The sequence below is a fragment of the Pholis gunnellus genome (assembly GCF_910591455.1).
Source record: "Pholis gunnellus genome assembly, chromosome: 3".
NCBI classification, from domain to species: Eukaryota; Metazoa; Chordata; class Actinopteri; order Perciformes; family Pholidae; genus Pholis; species Pholis gunnellus.
Window position 1 is genome coordinate 24,961,354 of NC_136529.1, and position 21,856 is coordinate 24,983,209.

Sequence of the window (21,856 nt, forward strand, 5' to 3'; positions counted from 1 at the left end):
TTAGCTAAACCAACTCCATTTGTAAGAGGAAACGAGTCAACATCCATCACGGTTCACACACCCATCTTTGACCTTACTGTGTTTACCAGTTAGCAGTTTTATGTGGCCAAATAAAGTGGTTTAGATACCAAGAGTGTGGGAAGAACCCGACAAACCATTAAACCCCAAGAGCAACATGTGACTCCCAAGCTGTGGCCGTTAACCTGCTGCTGTAACAGCCTCCTCCAACACTGGTAGTATGGATCATCACATCTGGCTCACAGACGGCGCTCCAGTTCGTCCCAAATTTGTTGGATGAAGTTGAGGTCAGGACTCACTGCAGACCATCTTCCACACCAAACTGGGAAAACCATTTCTTTATGGATCTGTTTTTTTCCACATAGTCATGTTGAAAATAGGACGAGGGACAGACACGATCAGTTTAAATATTACCTTCATAAGGGACTAAGAGTCCTAGACTAAACCAGGACTAACAGACTGAGACAGAGGAGTCCACACACTTTAGTCCTCAACCTGTCTGCTGGTGCTTCTCCGACTCGTCATATTTATTCTCAGTGAAATCACCAGATCTCCGCTATCAACTCGGTGAGTATAAAACTATTAGAACGGATAAAAATGATACAATGATATGATTCTACAAAAATAAGACCCAAGTTGTAATAAACTTGTGGTTGAATGCAGTTGTGGAGCTCAGCAGGGCGTCCCGATAGCTGTCGAAGAGTCTTTGGCCCGGTCGCAGAATACGGTCGGTTCTGTCGCCAACAGGCTCTTGGTCGTCTCGTCTTTGCCGTAGGGAGACAGGGAGGTCGGAGACAGGGAGGTCGGAGAAAGGGAGGTCGGAGACGGCGACGAGGACATGTTGGAGGTGGCGGCGGTCGAGGCAGATGAGGAGGACGAGGAGGAGGAGTTGCCGTCGGGGAGGCACTCCTCGCAGCAGCAGCAGCAGCAGTCCATGAAGGCCTGGCCTAGCGAGCGACACAGACACAGCAGCAACACCGGCGTCGCAGAGCAACGCGCAAACAGCAGGAACTGTCCGATGAGGCTCAGAGCCGGAAGAGTCAGAGCCGGAAGAGCGGCGGACACGTGGACGGAGACGTACGCCAGCGTGATGTTACAAACGCTCTCCGGCAGGTTGCACACGACGTACAGGATGGTCAGCGCCACCACGGTGGAGCGCAGCCTCTGCTCTCTGGTGTGCTGCTTCTTCTTCTTCTTTGACGAGGAGGACGAGGAAGAGGAGGCGGAGGAGCACACGCCGGTCACCTTGTCGCCGGCGGGTTTCTGCGGCAGACGCTGGGCCAACACTTGCCTCGTCACCAAGTCGCAGGCCAGAGTGAAGAGCAGCGGCAGGCAGAGGTAGCACCCGAAGATCCACCACATGCGGGCCTCGTGGTAGGTCAGCACCAGAGGGTAGATGCCCTCGGGGAGCTCCACGGACGGCTCACGGACACAGACGTCCACCTTGAACGATTCTGTTCGCGCTCTAAAGGCGGCCATCAGCGAGTCTCCCGGCCGGCTCTGCTGCCGGTCACCGGGGAGCGTCGGCGGCAGGCTGACGGTTTGCTGGAGGAGCTGCCACAGCAGCAGCTCGGGGGCGGCCAGCACCATGGAGCCGATCCAGATGACGGACAGCTTGGACAGGATGGACTGGCAGGGCTCCACCCTGGGCGTCTGGAAGGGCCCGGGGCCGGTGGCCGCATGGAAGCGATCGATGCTCAGGGCACAGAGGCTGAACGTGGCCACACCCAGAGAGGTCACCTGACAGGGAACATGACAGAGAGATGGTTAACGACACACATTTGTTGGGGAGCAAAAGGGTTTCATAGATCTGGAACAAGACAATAATTAGAACAGGTTGAGAAAAAAATCCTCTGTGCTGGTTCATCTAGTTCTGCAATTAGACATGTTAATAAGTCATTCTTACAACAATCCTTTATCAATGCCCTTTTATCTTTCGCAGGGTTGGAAATTTAGAGTCTACTGAAATCACAGAGCTTCAGACTCAGGGTCGTCCTTCACTCAGAGGATCGGCGGTTCGATCCCCGGCTCCGCTGGTCGCATGTTGATGTGTGTGAATGTGTGTGAATGTTGGGTAGATCCTGATGGACCGTGCATGGTAGCCCCCGCCATCAGTGTATGAAAGGGTGTGAACGGGTGAATGATGACATGTAGTGTGAAAGCGCTCTGAGTGGTCGGAAAGACTAGAAAAGCTCTACAAGTTCAGTTTATTTAATATTTACTATTTACCTGACCTGCATGTCTTTGCACCGGCGGAGGAAACTTGTGCAGACAGGAACATTCAAACATCCGTTAAGTCTGCAGTAAATGTTAGTTAGTTCCAGCATGGAACTGCCCCCCTTTTTAATGGCCAATAACTACAAAAAGAAGTGATACTGCATCTTTGGTAGCAGCATTGAAAGTCTGCTACTGTATTGGCATAAAAAATATCCAATGATACCCAGCTCTGCTTTTAAAAAGTACAATAAAATTCAAAGCATCTCATTTGCAGTATTTTTTTAAAGCATGTGAGCTTCGCAGAGCTACTTCCAGGTTTAAACTCTGTTCTCATTCATTCATTCAGTCTGCTGCTCCAGTCAGACGTGACCTGTTAGACGGAGGACCTCAGACAGAACAAGACTTCGGTCTAAATTGGGGACAGGAAGGTGTTTTGTTGCTTAAAGAACAGATTCAAGGCTTTCCTTTGCCTTGTTATGCCGCCCTACAGGCAAATTAGCCCCAAACTACAGTAACAAGACCCGGCTGTAAGAAAAGCTTAGAAACGGGGGAATAAAAGGAGCCACAGAGGGAACACAGAGGCACTATGTTGTGACAGCTTGTTGCCTCCAGACCGGGGACAGTTATTGGTGCCTCGTGCACATTAATGTCGGTAGTTTTGGCCCAAGACACAGACTATCATTACAGAGACTTGTCCTCCCTCTGTGAGTGCTTAATGACCTCAAACGGTTCAGATACAACTGAAGATAATTAACATAGAGCTCTAATTAGCATGAAAATAGTTTAACTAACAGAGCACAGGGGCAGCTGGCAGCCTGACCCGCTTCAGACCCGTCTCAATGGAAGCGGTTAAAGCTGCTAAAGACCACTTTAGGAACGTTAATTAATTAGCACTCATTAGCATAAAAATAGCAGAGGCAACAACTAGAGGAGGCCAGCAGTCTGACCTTGTTAGAGACTGCTGCATACAAGCTGTTTTCACAAATGAGTAAAACTCTACTTCAGTGATTTAAAGCTCTGTGGACATTTGGAGCTGCTTTAGGGCCAAAAACAAGGACTCCACATGTCGGCCATATTGTCCCTGAGACAGAAGAAGCCTCTGAAAACCCAACAAAGTGACCAAGAGGCTCCACGTTAATACTCTGTGAGGGTAAACTACTAGATTACTTCTTAAAAACACTTTGGACAGAAGGGGCCGCGATACGTCAGTATTATATTCAGAGCTGCAGAAGAGCCAATTGACAGAAAGATAAATAACAAATACTTTGATGTTCTACTTTTCAGATCTCAAACATGAAGATGTACTGCTTTTCTCTGTTTTATGTTACAATCTGATTTTTTTTTTTAACTAAACATCTGAAGATGTGACCTTCGACTCTGACAGACTATTTTTCACTATTTTATGAAATTGTATAGGTTAGTTTAGATACAACTTCATTGTAATTGCACAGAGTACTGAGACAACGAAATGCAGTTCAGCATTAAACACAATTATAAAGGTATAAATAAATAAACAGTAAGGGGTTGATATCATACACTAAGATACAGCATTAAATATGAACATGTGAAGCAGTTAGAGTAGGCAGTATACATATATATATATATATATATATATATATATGTATATATATATATATAACCAGCAACAATTTTGGTAATCGATGAATCACACCTTATCTTTTTGTAAATTGCTTGAAGAAAACAAGCAATTAGAAAATGTGCTGTAGGGCCTTAAGGAACGCTGGATTTGACTAATTTCTGACAATTAATAGACCAAAACAATTCATTGATTAATTGAAAAAAGAATTGTCTCAATAATCAATAAAAAAATCTTAAAAATCATCCTTAGTTGCACCCCTAGTCTCAACGTCGTGTTCAGGTCTTCTCAAGGCTAAATCCTAAATCTAATTCCTGCAGAAGCACTGGGCCCTAAAATAAGCTATACATCTGTAGTTTTAACCTGTAAATAAACATCCAGACCCTGAGAACTACAACTCTGTGCTCCATTGTTTGACTCTGTGAGCTGAGGAAGAAGAGTCGCTTCATGATGGTTCATAACAACTGAAGAGAGCAAACAGTCCATAACAGCACGTCTGTTGAAAGCAAAGAGTGCTCTGAGTCTGAAACTACAAACAGGCCATTCATCACAGCCCTGGTGTCTCTTCATTAAGTTGGAAAACATTTACAATGAGTCTAACATGGGGTGTAAAGACAGCACTGATAGAGTGACGGCAGACTTGGGGGGTTGATTAACTATCATCATCACATTAAGTAACTTGTTTTAAGTGTTTAACTTGTTTGACATCTCTTTGCCTGCAGGGCTGGAGCCTACATAAAGAACATTTCAAGACTTTTAGTAGCAATTTAACTCGTGGTTATCAATACTAAAATAAATCATTGATTAAAAGCTAAAGCAATTTGTCTGTAATTGACTAATCGCTTACTTTATTCAACTGGTTGCACTTTCGACAATGTGAGTATTTGCTGCTTTTCTCTTGTTTATATTGTTGAAAGCTGAATATTTTCGGGTTTTGTACTTTTGGTTGCAAAAAACAAAGACATTTAAAGTCACCTATGAAACTATGATGGACGTTTTAAACTGTTTTTCTCCACAGTTTATCCAACAGAATCAAAATATAAATCAATAGATTGATCAGAAACACCACTGGAATATAAATCCTTTTAAAAACACTCTAGTTATAGTAACTAGTACCTAGTTATAGTACTGTTACTATAGGTTGTTTACCTCAAGCACCGATTTACAAACGTGTTGACCGGAAGTAAAAAATAAAAGATGCATATTTTTTTAAAATCTTGTCAATCCTATAAAGAAATTAATTTGATTAAATGTTTTAAATATCACCTGGGTAAGTTGTTTGTATTCATATCTTATAATTATTTTGTATTTTATTTTATTCCGTTTTAAACACAGGGAAAGTATATAATAACGTTAGGCGATTATTAAAGGTATTAAAGATTAAAACAATAAAATACCTAAATAATTCTACAATATGTTTTCTGTTCCTTTATCATTTTTCGTCAAAGTAGAATTTCAGGAAATTAACCTTAAAATAAAATGTTATAAACATTCAACTTCATCCTCCTCACCTCCAGATAAGGCACGAGCCGGCAGGACAGGTCTCCTAGCAACCTCTTCATGGTGAGCTCGTGGAAGACGACCACGGGCAGGCAGAAGAACAGCACGAGGAAGTCGCAGAACGCCAGCCCCGCGAGGATGCAGTTCCACGCGCTCTTCAGGTAGAAGTTGTGCCACACGGTGCACATGAGCGCGAGGTTCCCGACGATGCCCGCCGCGAACAGCACGAGCGCCAGCAGCATGATCGCGTACGCCCAGTAGGAGCCGTCCGTTACCGGGAACAGCGGGTTGAGGAGCCCCGGCGGTGACGAGCCGTTACCCGGCCGCGTAGAGGCGGGTAACCGCTGCGTGGTCGTGAAGTAACCGTCGTACCGTCGCGGAGGCTCGTAACCGCTCGGTGAGTTGGGGTCTCTTTTCCTGAAATCTCCATCGTTGGCTCCTCGGGCGACTCTTGAACTTTCATCCCGGTCAAGAGACGTCCTGTCCGGGGAGAAAGACTCCAGTGTCCCTACAGCCAACGGTCCAGCATCCTCCGACCGCTGCGTCTCCAGAGCGGCGGTGTGACGGAGCTCCGCGGCCCGCAGACAGAGAAGCAAAATAAACAAAACCGGTCTCATTTTCTTTCTTTTTGAACTAAATAAATATAATTGAATATAACAAGTCCGTGTTATATCTCTCTTTCACAGACATGTGCAGCAACAAACACAAGACTCCTGGAATTAAAAAATAAAAGTCCATAAAAGAGTTTCTCCCTGTCCCACCTCCGTCCGGTCCTGATGCAGAAGTTTAGTCTGGTCCCTATAAAACACTTGTTGTTCATCATTGTGTATCAAGTCTGAATACAACACGGCGCTTCCGGTTGTACATTTCAAAATAAAAGAAAAACATGTTTAAAAATAAGACTTTTCTTTTTTTTTTTAAACTACTTGCATCAACACTTAATTGCATAAAACAGTCTGGGCTTGATTGATGCAAAATGTTAACTTTTTTTGTCCGTAATTTTGACTAGATAATGCCGAGAAGAAATTATTAAATACATTGAAATTCAGATATTTCTGGGATCTGGGCGACACTTGCTTTTAAATAAACAGTACGTATGTTAAAACAATATTTAATGATTAAAGTGAATTCAACAGCCCCACAAAGTAAAGCCTCCAAAATGATCATAAAGTGTATCAAGATAGGATTAGTTTCATTTAAACTGCATTAGTTTTAGCTTTCATGGAGCTGTACACTGAGTGAATTCCCACAAACTGAAAGCTTCTTCATATTTGAATGTCACAAAACAATAATTTCACTTTATTTCACAGAGCGAAGAGACACTGAGGCAAGAACTAAAGCCCACAATGAGACGAGGAGTCATCAGAACACAACAATCATACACTTTAAGTCTAATTAGTTTAGGAGATGGAAGTATGGAAGACCAAAACTGTCTTTATTTAATTGGTAAGGCACATATTTCTTATTAATTAGACCATTCAGTTTGCTTATTTGTAGATTTATTTAATAACAGGTTTGTTCCTCTGAGGCTGTGATTGGCTGCTGATGTTGTATTGTGTGCTGTATGTTTATTTCCAAAGCAACTAACCAGAAAACCAAACAAGATGGGCCGACAGCAAAAAATAAATGTGATACTTCGATGATCTTGAACTTTCACTCGATGTCTTCAGCTGCCATGTGGTGTCCCTCCTGCTGACGGTTGAAATCAGTCTGGTGCACAAAACGGCACCAAGAGAGGAGAAATAATCTGTCAGCTCCTGATTCTGAAATCCAGACCAGTGAACTGGAACAGAGACTTCATCTCCCATAATCCTCAGCACTTCATGGAGGACCTCAGCTTCCTCCTGGCGTCCTTGTGTTTTTTGCGGTACTCCTGTGGAAACAGACAGAAAAGCATAAATATCTTTATTCAGTTCAGGCCTCCTCTCAGCTCGAGGTCGATATTAAGCATTCATTTTCTTTAACACATACAAAAAGGGAAATATTGTGATAATGAGAGTTGAAAAACTGTTTCTTAAACCATATATGTGTATTTAGATTAGTGAATGTGTGGAAGAATCTGTAAATTCCTTTTACCAACTAATATGGAAGTAACTCTATGTTTGACTGCTAGCTTAGCGTAGCAAGGTTTCACCAGAGGTATTGGAGAATGACCGAGGGAGGGAGGAAACACGGATCATCAACACCGTGAACTAGTAGCTTACTAGAAGGAGAAGTGGTCAAGGAAGAATGGGACATCTCCTTATACTCACAGGTCAAAGAGCAAACACCAGATATGTTGTTGGTCTGCTGCACATAATTACTGTTTTTTCTTCCATAAAAAGGCGAAGAACTGCCGTCAAAATGAAAACTACACACCAAAATCTACTCCGTGATAAAAATGACCGACAAACTCTAAACTGTTTAGCAAGAAGTCCCTCAAACATATTTTGTTAGCGTCTGTAGATCTTCAGCGTACCTGTCTGAGCTCGCTCCTCCTCTCCTCCCACTGCTCCCTCTGCTCCTCCAGCTGAGAGGGACGACAGAACAACTTGGGACCCTCTGATGGAGGAAAAGACGCAGAAGAAAAGCTCATCAACTTCAGAGGAACATTTAAATTAATCCCATAAAAATGTGTTTTAATATTCTTTTCATCCTACCCGTCAGTCTGCTGTCACCAAGGTAGAAGAAGAAGCGATCCGTCTTTGAAGGCGTCTCCTCTCTGTGGACAGACAGACACAGAAGACATTTGAGTTCAACTAAAATTATAAATTATGTTCAATTTAATTTTTTTGTTGGTTTCGTACAGTTTGCTGATAAAACAAGGAATTTGAAGACGGGCTTTGGGAAATTATAACTCATAATCTTCCCAATTTTCTGACATTTTATAGACAAACAACTAATAGATACATTCTGAAAATACTCGGCAGACTAATCAATAATGATCGATCAGTTGTTATTTAGAGTCCTAGTAAAGACTTTGACTGTAGATGTGATCAAGTCATAATATACCTTGTAAAAATATGTTAATAACATTGTAAAATATGACATTATTTAGGCTTTAAATAAGCTCAGAAGGAGCTTATTTAAAGTATCCTTATGTGATACTATTCATCTCCGTTATGTTTGTGCATTTTTTTAAATTGTGCAAATAAACTAAAACTTGTTTGATTGAATTAACTTTAATTTAATCTTCATTGTTCTCACTCTGTGGTTTTAGCGGTGACGTTGCTTTGCTCCTCCTCTTCCTCTTGCTGCTCCTCCTCCTCCTCCTCTTCCTCATCTGAGCTGCTGTCTTGGAAGCGCAGGTCTTTTTGCCATGAGACCTTTGGTGACTGGATGCTCTCTACTTTGTACTCCGCTGGAAGAGACATTTTAAAAAATAATTAGGAAACCCAAATCTTCCATCTGAGAGTGTGAGATAAACGTCTGACGTGTAACCTACCCGTCTCTCCACTTCCTGTTTCTGTGTCGTCCTCAAAGAAGGAGAATTTGAATCCGGACGCCTCCTCGTTCTCTGCTCCGGGATCAGCTGAGAGGAGAGACGACTGCAGGGTCGGCTGTTCTTCCTTTTTTCCTCCTCCTCCTCCTCCCTCTTTTTCCGCCTCTTCCTCTCGGTCCCAGTTCGTCTCCTCGTCTCCTCCTCCGGCAGCGGCGACGTCGTCGTCCTCCTTCGTCTGACCGAACACGGCCTTCAGGTCGCCGGACACGTCGTAGTAGATCTCCTTAGAGACCTCCGGAAGCTTCTGGGCCTCCTCCCTCTTCTTCCTCCTGGCCGCCTTGCTGTGAAGACGACAGATCACATGACCGTTTTACTGGAGAACATTTAGAGCTGATGACGGGGGACATGATACAGTTTGACTGGATGAATACTTTAATATGAAATGACACGATCAACTTTAAATCAGTTAATTATGTACAACTTGTTCTCTTTACTCTTTCATTCTGTTGAGGGCTCTTTGCTGCTCCTGCATTCATCATTATTGTTCAGTATCTTTTTTTAAACATATTTAGTTCGAGAAGTTTTTTTCTTACATTTGATTGTGTTCTAGAATCACTGGAGAATGGATTAAATTGAGGTTTTTGGCAATTCATTCTGCAAAATGTACCCAATATTACAAAGGAATTCTTTTCTCTCATTTTACAATATATATTTAAAGAGTACTGCGTTGATGAAGCATTTCAGTTCTAATACTAATATTATTATAATAAAGTATAAATATCGATGCAGGACAGTCAAAACGACTTTGTTTGTCTTTTCTATTCCGTACTTTTCTTACGTCAAAACCTGTCAAATGAATAGAGCCCAACATGTTCTCTACTTCCTCCTGTTGGAGTACAATGTGCTACAAACTACAGTAATAAACTACAGAAACTACAGTAATAAAGTATCTATCCATCCACCTGTTTTAGGAAATGACTAAGCATTTCTTAGATTAAGTTTGAGTGCCACAGACGGGGCCGAGAAGTCATTTCATGGGGTTCGTTAACAACAACAAAAACATAGAATATTGTCTTAACCTTTAATGTGGATCGGTGAAGTCGAGCCAATATGTAATCTGGTTAATAAGATCAATAACGGTGCTGATCCAGAATCAATGGATGAGTTCATAGTTTGTGTTCGTACCTTTCCTTCTTGGTTTCATCTGTTTTGGTCTCAAACGCAGCGTGTTCCTCTCTGCTCGGGTCGTAATGCAGCGCTGAGACGTCTCTGCAAACACACATTTAGATTTATTTATTAATTCTCTATTAAATATAAAACGTTCCCGTCAGACTGAATGTGTGAGAGTTCACGTGGCGGACCTGAAGGTCTTGGCCTTGACGGCCGTCTTGCCGCTGTGCGTTTGTTGGCTGCTGCCGAGGACGCTCTGCAAGATCGTCAGGTTCTTCTTCCTCTCCTCCTCCAGAGCCGCCTCTTCCTCGGTCACGCTCTTCTTCTTCTCTGAATCACAAACAGTCGCGTTATTCACCAGGAAGAAGAAGCAGGACGAACAGCATTTCACACCAACGGGCCTCAGACGTAAATAAACAGTGAAGTGAGCGAGCATGAAACCGTACAGCATCGTACCGGTTCAAATCAGCAGTATTAAAATACAACTGAACAAAACATCTCTCCCTCCCTTCATATGTGATGAAGGTTCATTTTCTTGCATGGACAAAGGTTCCTGTTTGACGTCCTTTAGATTTTAACAACCTTTTATCTACCAAACAAACTGTATATTGTGACAGGCTCCAGAATTCATTTTCAAAACAAAACAAGATAAAAAATGAAATAAAAATAACTTTAAAAAAACGAAAACTACGACAAAAATACTTAAATATTAAAAAATATTAAAATACGTCAATGAGTTAAACTAATCAATGTGCAAGACGGGCGAATGGACCGATAAGCTAATTACTGTTTTAACGTGAAGTCTACCGCCTGAATGCATCTGTGCAGTCACACATTGAGTCCTCCTGATTGGTTGAATTGCATCCTCCACCAAAATGATCTTGTTTGACCCGTCGCACTAATCAGCATCACCAGTAACTTTATGTTTCCGGAAGTAAAGTTAGCGAACGTTAACGATACTTGGAAGTAAAGAAACGTCATCGCTGTCTTTGACCTGCTGTTCTACAGACACTGAACCCCCCCCACAGCCTCACCTGACTCCTCCTCTTCCTCCTCTTCATCCAGGAAGCGAGAGTCCATTCGAAATCGCTCGTCTGTCCCGAAGCGAGACTGAAGCGCCATCAGCTGGACATCGCACACACACAATTATGGGTTTGCATTTGAATAAAATGAATATTTAAGCTTATTTATTTAAGCTTACGGAGCAGTATGTATATGTATATCTATATATCTCTATATATATGTGTGTAAAATATAAACGTATATAAACATATATATACACACTTTTATATACACTCTTTTCTCACCTTCTGTCCCACTCGACCTTCAAACTGAGGCCTGACATCAAACCTGCTGCCATCCTTCTCTTCATCACCATCCTCCTCATCCTCGCTGCCGCCAAACAGCTGAGGGACGGACGGCTTCACACGCACCTGACCGCGCACACACACAGCTGATTTAAGGTTTCATAACACTTTGATTCATTTTAAATGAATAAATAAAAAAATATATTTACAAAATGTTACAGATTCTAAACTAAATAACAATAGCAGGACCTCCTCACTCACCTTTCCTTTGGTTGTTTCCTTCTCACTGACTGCTGCCTCATCACCTGTGGTCTCGTCCTCTGATTGGCCGTCCTGGAACAGCGTCTTCTTTGGCGTCGTGACCTCTGAGGTCGTCTGCTGCTCGTCTTCATCATCATCATCATCATCATCAGAGCCAAAGACGATGTGTTTCCCTGCTCCTGCCTTTGGAGCATCCTAACGGAGACAAATACTGTGTGAGCGCTAACGAGAGAAGTAAACATTATCAAGTCTAAAATATTTCCATTGGCACAATCCGGACCCCACAGCCTCAACCCCAAACTAACCCTGAACCCCTTAAGGCCAGATCTGAACCCTCAAACAGCCCTTTAAGGAGGAGAGGACTGGACTAAACTCTGAGGTTAAACCAGACCCGTTCACAGGTGAACACCCACCAGGTTGGACAGAGCTCCCTGGATGAGCTTCTTGTGATCTTCAGCTTCTTTCTGTCTCTGCTGGACAGCAGCCAGCCTCCTCATGTTGGTCTTCCTCTGACGCGCCTCTTCCTCTTTAGCTCCTAACGGCACCCGGGCAGGAGCCTGCTTCTCCTCCTCCTCCTCCTCCTCTTCTTCTTCACTGGAGGACTCACTGTGAGGAGCAGGGAGAGCATTGTCTTGCTTGTCTTCCTCGGCAGAGGAGCTGGATGATGAAGATGAAGCTGCAGCTTTAGCTGTAAGACCAGTCTGATCGGCCTTCATCCTCTCCTCCTCCTCCTCCTCCTCTTCACTGCTCGAGGAGGAAGCTGTCTCAGCCATGTTCTTCACCACCTTCTCCTTTCCCCCCTCTTCTTTTCTCTCCTCCTCCTCGCTGGAGGACTCACTGTGAGGAGTAGAGGGAGGTGCTGCTTTCACAGCATCTTTAGTCAAAGTTATTTCTTGCTCGTCCTCGGAGAAGCTGGAGGATGAAGATGAAGCTGCTGCTGCTTCCTCCTCTTTCTGTCTCCCCTCTGTTCCTGATCCCTCGGTCAGCGCTCTTGTTCCCTGGAATGCGGGCAGCGGCATTGACACTTTGACGACTTTTGTTTTCTTCTTCTTCTTCTTCTTCTTCTTCTGCTGCTGCTGCTCCTCGTCGTCGCTGCTGTCCTCCATGATGGCGGCGAGGATCTCCTCCGGCGTGGTGCCTTTCTTGGGTGCAGGTCGTTCAGAAGAGCCGGCCGTGAGGTTAGTTTCCTGTCCAGAGGATTCCTCAGCTAGCTTCTGGAGATCAGCCAGGGAGATCTCCAGACGGGTGACGTTAGAAAACATGGCTTCATAGTCAGAATCTGAGCTGCAATCAGCCGATTCTAACTCCTCCTCATCTTCATCTTCTTCATCTGATTCTGAGGAAGGGAGACTCACTACAGGGAGGACTTTCATCTTCTTACTCTGGTTCTGAGAACTGTGTTCACCAGACGGTTTCCTGGAGGCGACCTCTTCTTCAGCACCTGACGAATTGTCCTCTTTCTCTCCAGCTGTACTTTTCTTCTTCTTCATCTTTCTCTTCCTGTCGTTTCCTGAGAGCTGTGCTGGAGCTTGTGGAGTCGATCTCTCCTGCGGTGGAGGAAGAGGAAGAGGAAGCTTCCTGGAGGCGAAGAGTTCATCCGTGTCTGCGGAGTCGTAGTCATTCTCGTCTGGACCTCCTGGAATCCCAAAGAAGAGCTGTTTTTGCACAATTTATCACATTTTGACAGCTTATTTAAAGAGTTTTTTGTCTAGTCGTCAGATACATCCTGAGGTTCAGGGAATAAATTCACAAACCTTCATAGAACTACGAGTTGGTCCTTTATAATCTTAAATTATCCTTGAATTCTTAAAAAAAAGTGTTTATCAACATATATATATATATTTTTTTTTTCATTTGCCAAAGTATCTGATTTTTCAGAAGCTCCTCTACAAATTCAAGTTCCTCAGAAAACAGAAACATGTCCGTTACCTTTCCGCCCAGACTTCACCAAGTAGTCGAATCCGACTACTTCCAGCTGATCCTCCTCCTCCTGCTGCTGCTGCTGCTGCTGCAGCGCAGCATGGGAGGTGTTCTGGGCCGTCACCATTCTGCGGATTTCCTCGTCTGAATCGATGCCCCAGTCAGTGACACGTGGCGTCGTCCTCTGAGTCAGCCTGTGGTTGGTCGGTGGTTGGTCTCCGTTGGTGACCCGACGAGCCTCGGTGTGATCGACGGAGTCAACAGTCTTAACTCTAAGAGGAGACGGGCTGATAAAACACCTCAAGTTACTGTTAACCTTAATACAGAAATACTTAATAAGTAAAGTGTTCTTCACCAATCTGTGACAAAACATATTTGAGGCTGATGAATCAAAAAAGACAGATCCAAAGAAATCCATCAGTTTCTATATTAAATCGAATGTTTTCATGGATACGACTGTAAAAACATGACATCTTTACCCGGCTCTGCCTTCAGCATTGTGGGATTTGACCACGTCCGTCCGACTCTTCTTGCATCTCGGCGGCTCATACGGGGCGAACTCTCCTCGCCTCTTCTTGCTGATGTCATCGTCTCCTCCCCGCTCCTCCCAGGTGAGCTGGGTGACCGGCGTGTGCTGCTCTACGGTGGACCGGTCCAGCTTGCGGATGTTGTGGCTGTATTTGGACGGGTCGTACTTCAGCGTTCGAGCTCGGCTGCCTTTCTGACACTTGAGCTGCAGCACGGGGAGGACTCGCCCGAATTTACTGACGACCCAGTCCTGAAAACCAGAGCAGCCAGAGGACAGTCAACACCTCCAGCCTCACACATGCTGCTGCACATCACACAAATAAAATTACCCTAAATTGTGCAAAGAAGAAGTTTAGCTTGGACTCTACTGGATGTAACGTCTACACAGAAACAGGAAGCAGGAGATGACTAGACCTCGTGTCCCGGTATTTCGGTCCCCGGCACCGCGGCCTTCATGGTGAAGTTGTCCACGCCGGCTTTGCTCAGGGAGTCCAGCATCTTCTGCCTCTCGTCCTCCACTTCAGGCTGCTGGAGGCGCTGCTCCTCCGCCGTCTGCCGCTCCTCAGCCAGTCTGAGACACAAACACCACCAACGTACCGGGATCAGCGAGAATCATCATAGACTATCAGTGTGTGGTTCCTATGACTTAATATAATCTCTGCAGCCGAAAGGAGACACTTTACCCTCAAGAATTTCTGTAATCTATTTCAATGAATCCCTCAGAACTACTGATCTATTTTGGAAAGATAAATCTTTTTCCCTTTCCTAAGTTTGGTGCTGATCAGAACCTGACATTCACAACAGTGAGTGTATATTGTCATGCAACAATCATCAAGCCAAGGCTTTGAACGAGTGGTTGGATAAAAAACGACTTTAAAGATGTCTCCTTGGACTCTAGGAAATTAAGGCAACAACTTTTTTAGACATTTTAGAGACAAAAACGATTTATAACCACTGTGAAAATAAAGCTCAGATTAGTCGATACTGAGAGTAATTGTTAGTTGCAGCCCAATGAAAATAAAATTGCCTGATTTAAAAATATGTGAACTTCCTATTGCAGTCAGAAGATTTTCATGGTGAAGTGAACATAACTGCACCTGTGCAGGAAACTCTCCTTGGCTGTTTCAATCTGCAGAGTTCCTCCTTTCCATTTGGATTTGTTCAGCACCGTCATACCTGAAGAGGAAACACACTGATGTCAACATGATGAGACAACACAAGCTCTGATGTCAGTTCTGCTAAAAGGAAAGTAACACAAAACAAATCATCCTGTTTGAATCAATTTACAGAAACCTGATCTATGACGAGTGTTGTCTCCTCACACTGACGGTGTTTTCTCCTGTTGAAGGCTGAATGATACTACACGACATGTTCAGATGTTTGGCTCAGTTCACTTACATTTCTTCAGGTCGGCGTCTGACATGTTGATGTTGATGTAGCTGAAGGTTTTATAAGGAACACCTGCAGGAGAAGAACAAGAGTCAGAACACACGCACTGGTCACTGAGGAATCTCAAAAACAACAACTAAATAATGATGAAACTACCTTGGCGGTTTATGTACATATCTTAAGCATGTTTAAGATATTATAATGTGTAAAACATTAAATACAGCATTAAAAAAAACACGATTACATGGAATTTGAGGATAAAACACTTTAATTATCATCCTGGCTGTCCGAGTGTCTGAGTGAGTGTTTGGACGTCTCACCCTCGTCGTCCCTCCTGGTCCGGACCTCCACGTCCTCCACATCTCCAAACTTTCCAAATCGATCCTTCAGATCCTTCTGGGTGACCGAGTGGCTCAACCCACCGATGTACAGCCGCTTCATAGCTCCGATTCCACGACAACACTGTGCGGACAACAAACAGCAGGGGTCAGTTACTCATCAATGCACCGTGCACAGGGGCTGACTTTATAGGAACACACAGTGTCAGAAACATTTGATTGATCAATGTTGAGCTTAAATGATCAACAAAGAATGTTTCACTTTACTTCAGGTTCTCAACTCTGATGATTTGCAGCCTCAGTGAAAACTGAATATATTACATTCTTTGGTCAATATTTTGCACATTCCACCCTCTTCATTTTAAACACAGTGCCGCTTTTTACATTTTAAAACGGATATACTTTACATATATTTTTAGATCTATTATTCTTGACTTTTGCAGTACTGTTTTCCCTTCTTATTCTATCTTACTATTTGATTGTGACAGTTAAAATACCATGGCTAATGCCTTCCATGTCAAAACCTACTTGGTAAAAACAACAACCTGTTTCTACTTCTGATTTATGGTTTTTGGACTGATTCCTACGGATGACAGCTCTGATCAACATCACTAACACTTATGCAGGAGTGTAGGTTGTTTCTCTCTCTGTCAGCTAGAAGGGATCTGCACTCTTTAGGTTTATAAATGATTATTAAACCACAAACTACATCCTACTAAATGACCATACAGTTGAATTAACAAACCTCTTTAACATAAAAAAACATTATAACGTTCATGGTTAATTGCAGAGCTTTTGTTAGACTGCATTAGCTGTAGCAAGGTGGACCTAATTATTTTGAAGTGACACAAATTAAACAAGAAAAGATCCACATGATCACAACCACAGCCCCTGTGTGGACAGGTTACGAAATAAAGAGGAAAATAAGTAAGTCAAACGACGAGTAGTGGAGTTGAACGTTTCCATGCAGCTCAGTGTGTTTAGTGGAGCTAACGTGAGGTGAGTGTGAGCCAGCAGCCAGTGAGCAGCCAGAGACAGTCCTCGTGCAAAATCATACTACACACAGAGTCTAAATAAACTAATACCTCTAAATAATATATCTTATAACAGAGCTGATACAGTTATTACGATCAAATTACCGATTGCGTTTATATAGACAGAAGACAAAACAAATGTTTACCTCACATGTATCCACGTGGTGTTCCCTTTAACTCTGTCCGGGGCTGCAATGCAATCCTGCCGACTTTACCTTCCGCGCTTGTTTCCGCAGAGCTGAATGGTTCCGCTGTGCTTTAGGAAAAAATAACAAATACGCAAAACGTTTGCCGGTACGACAATTTATGGAAATATTTAATTATCTTGGTTATCCGTGTAGAAATGTAAAAATAAATCTCCATTTGCTCAAAACCGCCGTAATCATTCTGGACCGTCACAGCTGTTACAGATACGACGTTACATGTAGAGGGGTGTCTCATAATTTACAGCTTTTTATTTATTTACCTATTAACAATAATACATACAAATGTAACAAGTGTACTTTTATAATCCTTATATCTAAACATTTGCCGTATTTGTATTGAAAGAGAGCCACGCAGTCTGACCCTTCTTCACAGAAATAGTTCATTCCAACCCCCTTCCAACATGTGGAAAGTGGGAGAGTCCAGAGGGCGCGAGACTCCAAACTGTTTTGGTTGTCAGAGAGAAGAAGAATCATCCAGGTAATGGACATAAGTGTTTAATACAGATCTTTTAACTTACTTTTATTTAAATAAGTCGATTATAACGAAGAATAATACGGTAACCTAACGTTAGACATGACAGTTGGTCTAACTTCACCAAGGGCAATTTATTTTGTTGTTAAAGTCAGCATAATGTTAGTTAACTAACGCTAGTGTTTTCAGTTATTCTGGTTGTTTAGACCTCTTCTCAGGTAGAAGGGAATTTATTAAGTCACAAGTCTTCTTCAAACATAAGAGGTATAAACGTGTTATTTATTTAACTTTAACAGGTTTAATAAAGCTACCGTTAAACTCAGGAAGATGTCACCAAATGAGTTGATACCTCAACAAAGTCCCGAGAAGAAGTCTAATCAAGAGTAACTGAAAACACCTGTGTACCTGAGACTATATAAGAAGGATGTGTACAGGACTGTGACGTTAAACACGTTTAACTTATCGTCAGACCTGTGCTGGAACGTAAATAAACTACTGTACTTAAATGCAATTTTGAGCTACTACTTTGTTTTTAGTATTTCCGTTTTATGTCACTTTGTACTTCCACTCCTCTACTTTCTACTCGACCGAATTTATTTTACAATTTAAGTTACTTTGCAGATTCTGATTATTAATAAAGAATATAAATCAACTAATAGATTATTATGTATTTTGTTAAAGATTAAGATTCCCAGCAGCATATAAAGTATTTGAAATTAGCTCCAACTTTTCCAGCTTCAACATTTATGACACATTAATTCATCACTTATTATTATCCAGTGATAGACTTTTCTGAAATGGGCCATTTTACTTATGGTACTTTCAGTACATTTTGATGCTAATACTTAGTATTCATACACTGTGGTATTACTACTGAGGTAAATAATCTGAATACTCCCCCCATTGCCCCCCCCACTGCCCTCTTCACCCATTGAAACTTCCAAATGTTTGTTTGTCCTTCAGGGTGATGGAGAAGATCAGTGAAGAGAACATGGAGGAGGTGACGGTGCTGGAGGCTCAGATTGAGCTTCTTCAGGCTGAAGTTTCAGCGTTGCAGCGCCAACAGAAGGACGACCTCAAGGACATAACGTTTGACTTCAGAGGACAGATGCAGGATGCCATGTGAGTGTCGTTTTTATTCATGTTTAAATCTCTCTAACACCATCTTTCACTGTTTAACCTGTAGCATTACCCCACATACAACTGTACATCTTAAAAACTAGTCTTCCTGCTTACTTTTAAGTAAACCTGGGCATTACAAAGGCACGTGGGCTATCATAAGAGTCACTGGACAGTTTGTTGTCCGTCTCCACAGGTCGTGTATGTGTGGACAGAGACGAGGAGATGAGAAGGAGAAGGTGCTGTCCAGGCTGAAGGAGGAGGTGGAGGAGCTGGAGGAGGATCTGAAGCTACAGACACAGAGGAATGGCATCAGTCTGAACAGCTGCACCACAAAGACTCTGCAAAGCAGTAAGAGCACAGTGTTCTCTGATGTGTTATAGACTAAATGATTAATCAATGAATCAGGAAAATAACCAGGAGCACAGCTACATGCACAGGATATTATTCCCATTATTTACTAGACTATACTATTTATTATAGCATTACTACAGTTTAGTACCTTGTTCCCATGCGTAATATTATCATAGCCACACATCAAAAATCATTACCAAGAGTGAATCACATCCTGGTGGTTTCACACTATTTCACTGATCGACAGTTGGCAGCAGTAATGGGCCAAGAAACGTGGGTCCCTCGTAGTGTAATAATGTACTTACACTGGTGTGTGTGTGTGTGTGTGTGTGTGTGTGTGTGTGTGTGTGTGTGTGTGTGTGTGTGTGTGTGTGTGTGTGTGTGTGTGTGTGTGTGTGTGTGTGTGTGTGTGTGTGTGTGTGTGTGTGTGTGTGTGTGTGTGGTGTGTGTGGTGTGTGTACTAGGCGGCAGAAAGCTGGTCCAGGAGCTCTGTATATCAGGTCACTGCTCTGAACTGGTCTTCCAGGTGGAGTTCCAGCTGTCTGAGGTCAAGGTGAGTCATTTAATTGTTTCAATAATTAGTTGAAGAGACAGAGAGTCTCTCTTCAACTAATGGCCACCATTCGTCCCCTCACCAAGGAGTTGATGGATTGTAGCTTTTAGCCTCTGAAAAGAGGGACAAAAGGAAGTTTAAAAAGGTTCCTGTAACACACTTAACAGAATGAATGCTGATAATGCATCCAGCCAGCAGAGGGTGACAGAGGCCTGTGTTCAGTGGTTCACTGATGGAGGTCTGGAGCTTCGGTCACCGGTTCATTTCTACCAGGCGGTTTATACACTGCAGGGATCGTGTTCACTGTGGTCGAAGCTAGTGGATCACAAATTACATCTCAGTTTCATCTTTAATCTAATGGCAATGGCACACTTGAGATTTAAGTAGCTCAACTCAGACCTCAGCAGCAGCTGTCAGACATGCAAAACAATAAAAAAGAATCACTGTGAGGTCTTAAATGTCATCAAATCCTCCAAACGGCCTCAGAGGGAAAGTACAGTGAGAGCTGCTATAAGGTAAAGTCATGCCAATAGTAACAATCGGAACTACAGATGAAAAATAGCCGTTTGGCTAACTCTGGCTCATTTACAGGAATGTTTTATTATTGTGCACTGACCCGACCAGATAAGCAAATAAAAAACAAAAAAACGTATCACATTTTAGGTTTAAATGTCACCTCTTCAAAGTAAAAGCACTCTTTTAAAAATGTTATTTATTTTATGGCCAGTATCCACTAAGTGACTTAATATTAGAGAAGTGTCTCAATTCTACATTTTACATGTCGCCTCTTAGTGTTCATGTAAAAGAGATGTTTGTCAAAACCTTTTCTCTGGATAGAGCTGTGAAATCCTTTGAAATATGATGCTCAAGTTTCAGTAACGATCATTTGATCCGTACCTTATTCTGAGAAATATAAACATGTTTTTCTGCAAAACTCTTTTAATTACATGATCGCTAGATAAAATACGAAACTGGAAACATGATTTGAATCAGGAACTATCTGATCAAAACATAAATTGTTTTAAAAATATGATCAGACCTTTGATGCCAACTTTCAGTATTTAAGTTTTTTTACCAAAAAAAGTTTTGAGGTTCGAAAATGCAGCTTTACCTCCAGGCCTGTTGGAGGCGCATTTTAACCACCCTTTGACATCAGCTGGTACTGTAAATGTAAAGAGTCAAGAGTAATTGTAATTGTATTGTTAGGAGATTCTGTATTATTCATGTCGGTCCAGAAGTCTTCTGGTTTTCATTGTGACTGGATCAACCAGCACAACAGCTGGTTTCATTGAAGAAGTGTCATTCAAATTAATTCTATTGTTTCTGCTCTGAAATCTTGACTTGCTGTAAACAAACACTCTCCTCTTACTCTTTATTATAGTTTGATTAATACTTGCTTTTTACATTGTGACAAACTGTGAGCTAGTACAACTTACAGTAACCGAAAACATGTTTTGTCAGTGTTTCTTTTTTAGATACGGCAAACAATAAAACCTGCTTAAAACCGGCTTATAAAGTTCATTCAACTATGTTTTTGTTGCACTTAATTTACCCACATGCAACGGTGAATCGGCAGCTCTGAATTTCTTGTCTCTTCCTGCTCCCTCTGCTGTCTTCTCTTCTCAGATCATGTGCAGATCATGTGCAGATCATGTACACACACACAGGCTTGATTTCACTGCACTGATGAAGTGACTCTGAGTCATTGATTGTGCGTTTGTCCTGCAGGAGGGTTCAAGATGTGAGAGGACGATCAGTGAGCTGAACGTGGTGATGGACACCAGCGACCTGCAGAACTTCAGCAGTTTCCTGTCCGGGTAAGAACTGATGATGCAGATTGATGTTAAACTGACCAATCACCCTTCTTCTGTCTGTGAGGTGTCGCATTAATCTGGAATCAGAATCCACTTTCTTTTGTTTAGCAATTGTATTGGTTTTCCATTAAACCCACTGTACGTTTGCCGCGTAGGAAACAACGTATACATGCATTAGACAGCTGCATCATTCAAATTATTACAGTTGTAAAATGTTCCACCCCACCCCGCCCCATTATACCCGTAAATCCAAAACTTCACAAGAATAGTTTTTACAAACAAGAATTAAAGAAGGAGCACATACAAAGAGTCGGCTTTAGTGGCCAAGTAACACATATAAGGAATTTGACTGATATTTTGAATAGACCTTTTCTTCAACGACAAAGCTTTTCAGGGTGAACAACCTCTTGGTAATGGTATTTACCGTAATGCTCATTGATTACTTGTTATAATCAACATTAATCAATCAAAGGAATTGTGTAAAAATGCATCTCTTGTCCATTTAAAGTTACAATCTCAGTGATTTTTTGCTTTACAGTGATTAGCGGTAATAACAGGTGTGGTTTGGTAGGTTGTGTTGATTTTTACCGGGAATGTTGCCGTAGACACGCAGGTCATAATACTGCAAACTCAAAAGG

The 21,856-nt window shown here is 42.4% G+C and overlaps 3 protein-coding genes across 3 annotated transcripts in view; 1 reads left to right on the forward strand and 2 right to left on the reverse strand.

Annotated features, from left to right (window-relative positions):
• Nucleotides 1-690: 690 nt before the first annotated feature.
• gpr37l1a (G protein-coupled receptor 37 like 1a) lies at nucleotides 691-5,949 on the reverse strand (the record flags this gene model as incomplete). The annotated part of the gene is made up of 2 exons (XM_079156621.1): nucleotides 691-1,758; nucleotides 5,344-5,949. 2 exons carry the CDS (start codon nucleotides 5,947-5,949, stop codon nucleotides 691-693), a joined length of 1,674 nt encoding a protein of 557 aa, XP_079012747.1.
• Nucleotides 5,950-6,649: 700 nt separating this feature from the next.
• nol8 (nucleolar protein 8) lies at nucleotides 6,650-16,908 on the reverse strand. The gene is made up of 18 exons (XM_079184739.1): nucleotides 16,847-16,908; nucleotides 15,649-15,790; nucleotides 15,338-15,400; nucleotides 15,037-15,115; nucleotides 14,354-14,510; nucleotides 13,891-14,189; nucleotides 13,421-13,698; nucleotides 11,905-13,127; nucleotides 11,492-11,686; nucleotides 11,231-11,356; nucleotides 10,958-11,048; nucleotides 10,115-10,253; nucleotides 9,939-10,022; nucleotides 8,757-9,094; nucleotides 8,519-8,672; nucleotides 7,972-8,033; nucleotides 7,791-7,873; nucleotides 6,650-7,205 (listed from the first exon to the last, which is right to left on the reverse strand). The coding sequence occupies exons 2-18, from the start codon at nucleotides 15,767-15,769 to the stop codon at nucleotides 7,146-7,148; spliced, it is 3,552 nt and encodes a 1,183-aa protein (XP_079040865.1). The 5' UTR covers nucleotides 15,770-15,790; nucleotides 16,847-16,908; the 3' UTR covers nucleotides 6,650-7,145.
• A 446-nt stretch (nucleotides 16,909-17,354) lies between these two features.
• Nucleotides 17,355-21,856, forward strand: part of cenpp (centromere protein P) — a 75,336-nt gene continuing 70,834 nt past the window's right edge. Inside the window, exons 1-5 of the mRNA XM_079185301.1 lie at nucleotides 17,355-17,384; nucleotides 18,342-18,500; nucleotides 18,694-18,848; nucleotides 19,316-19,404; nucleotides 21,133-21,221. Of these exons, the coding sequence (XP_079041427.1) occupies nucleotides 18,346-18,500; nucleotides 18,694-18,848; nucleotides 19,316-19,404; nucleotides 21,133-21,221 (488 nt within the window). The 5' untranslated portion in view covers nucleotides 17,355-17,384; nucleotides 18,342-18,345. The remainder of the gene's footprint in view (nucleotides 17,385-18,341; nucleotides 18,501-18,693; nucleotides 18,849-19,315; nucleotides 19,405-21,132; nucleotides 21,222-21,856) is intronic.

Excerpts from the sequence above, each read along its gene's own strand:
- nol8 (XM_079184739.1), bottom strand. The coding sequence starts at position 15,769 with ATGAAGCGGCTGTACATCGGTGGGTTGAGCCACTCGGTCACCCAGAAG. Across the intron at positions 13,699-13,890 it reads AATGCTGAAGGCAGAGCCGG|CCCGTCTCCTCTTAGAGTTA; the intron begins GTAAAGATGTCA and ends GTGTTTTATCAG. Across the intron at positions 10,023-10,114 it reads GTCAAGGCCAAGACCTTCAG|AGACGTCTCAGCGCTGCATT; the intron begins GTCCGCCACGTG and ends GTGTGTTTGCAG.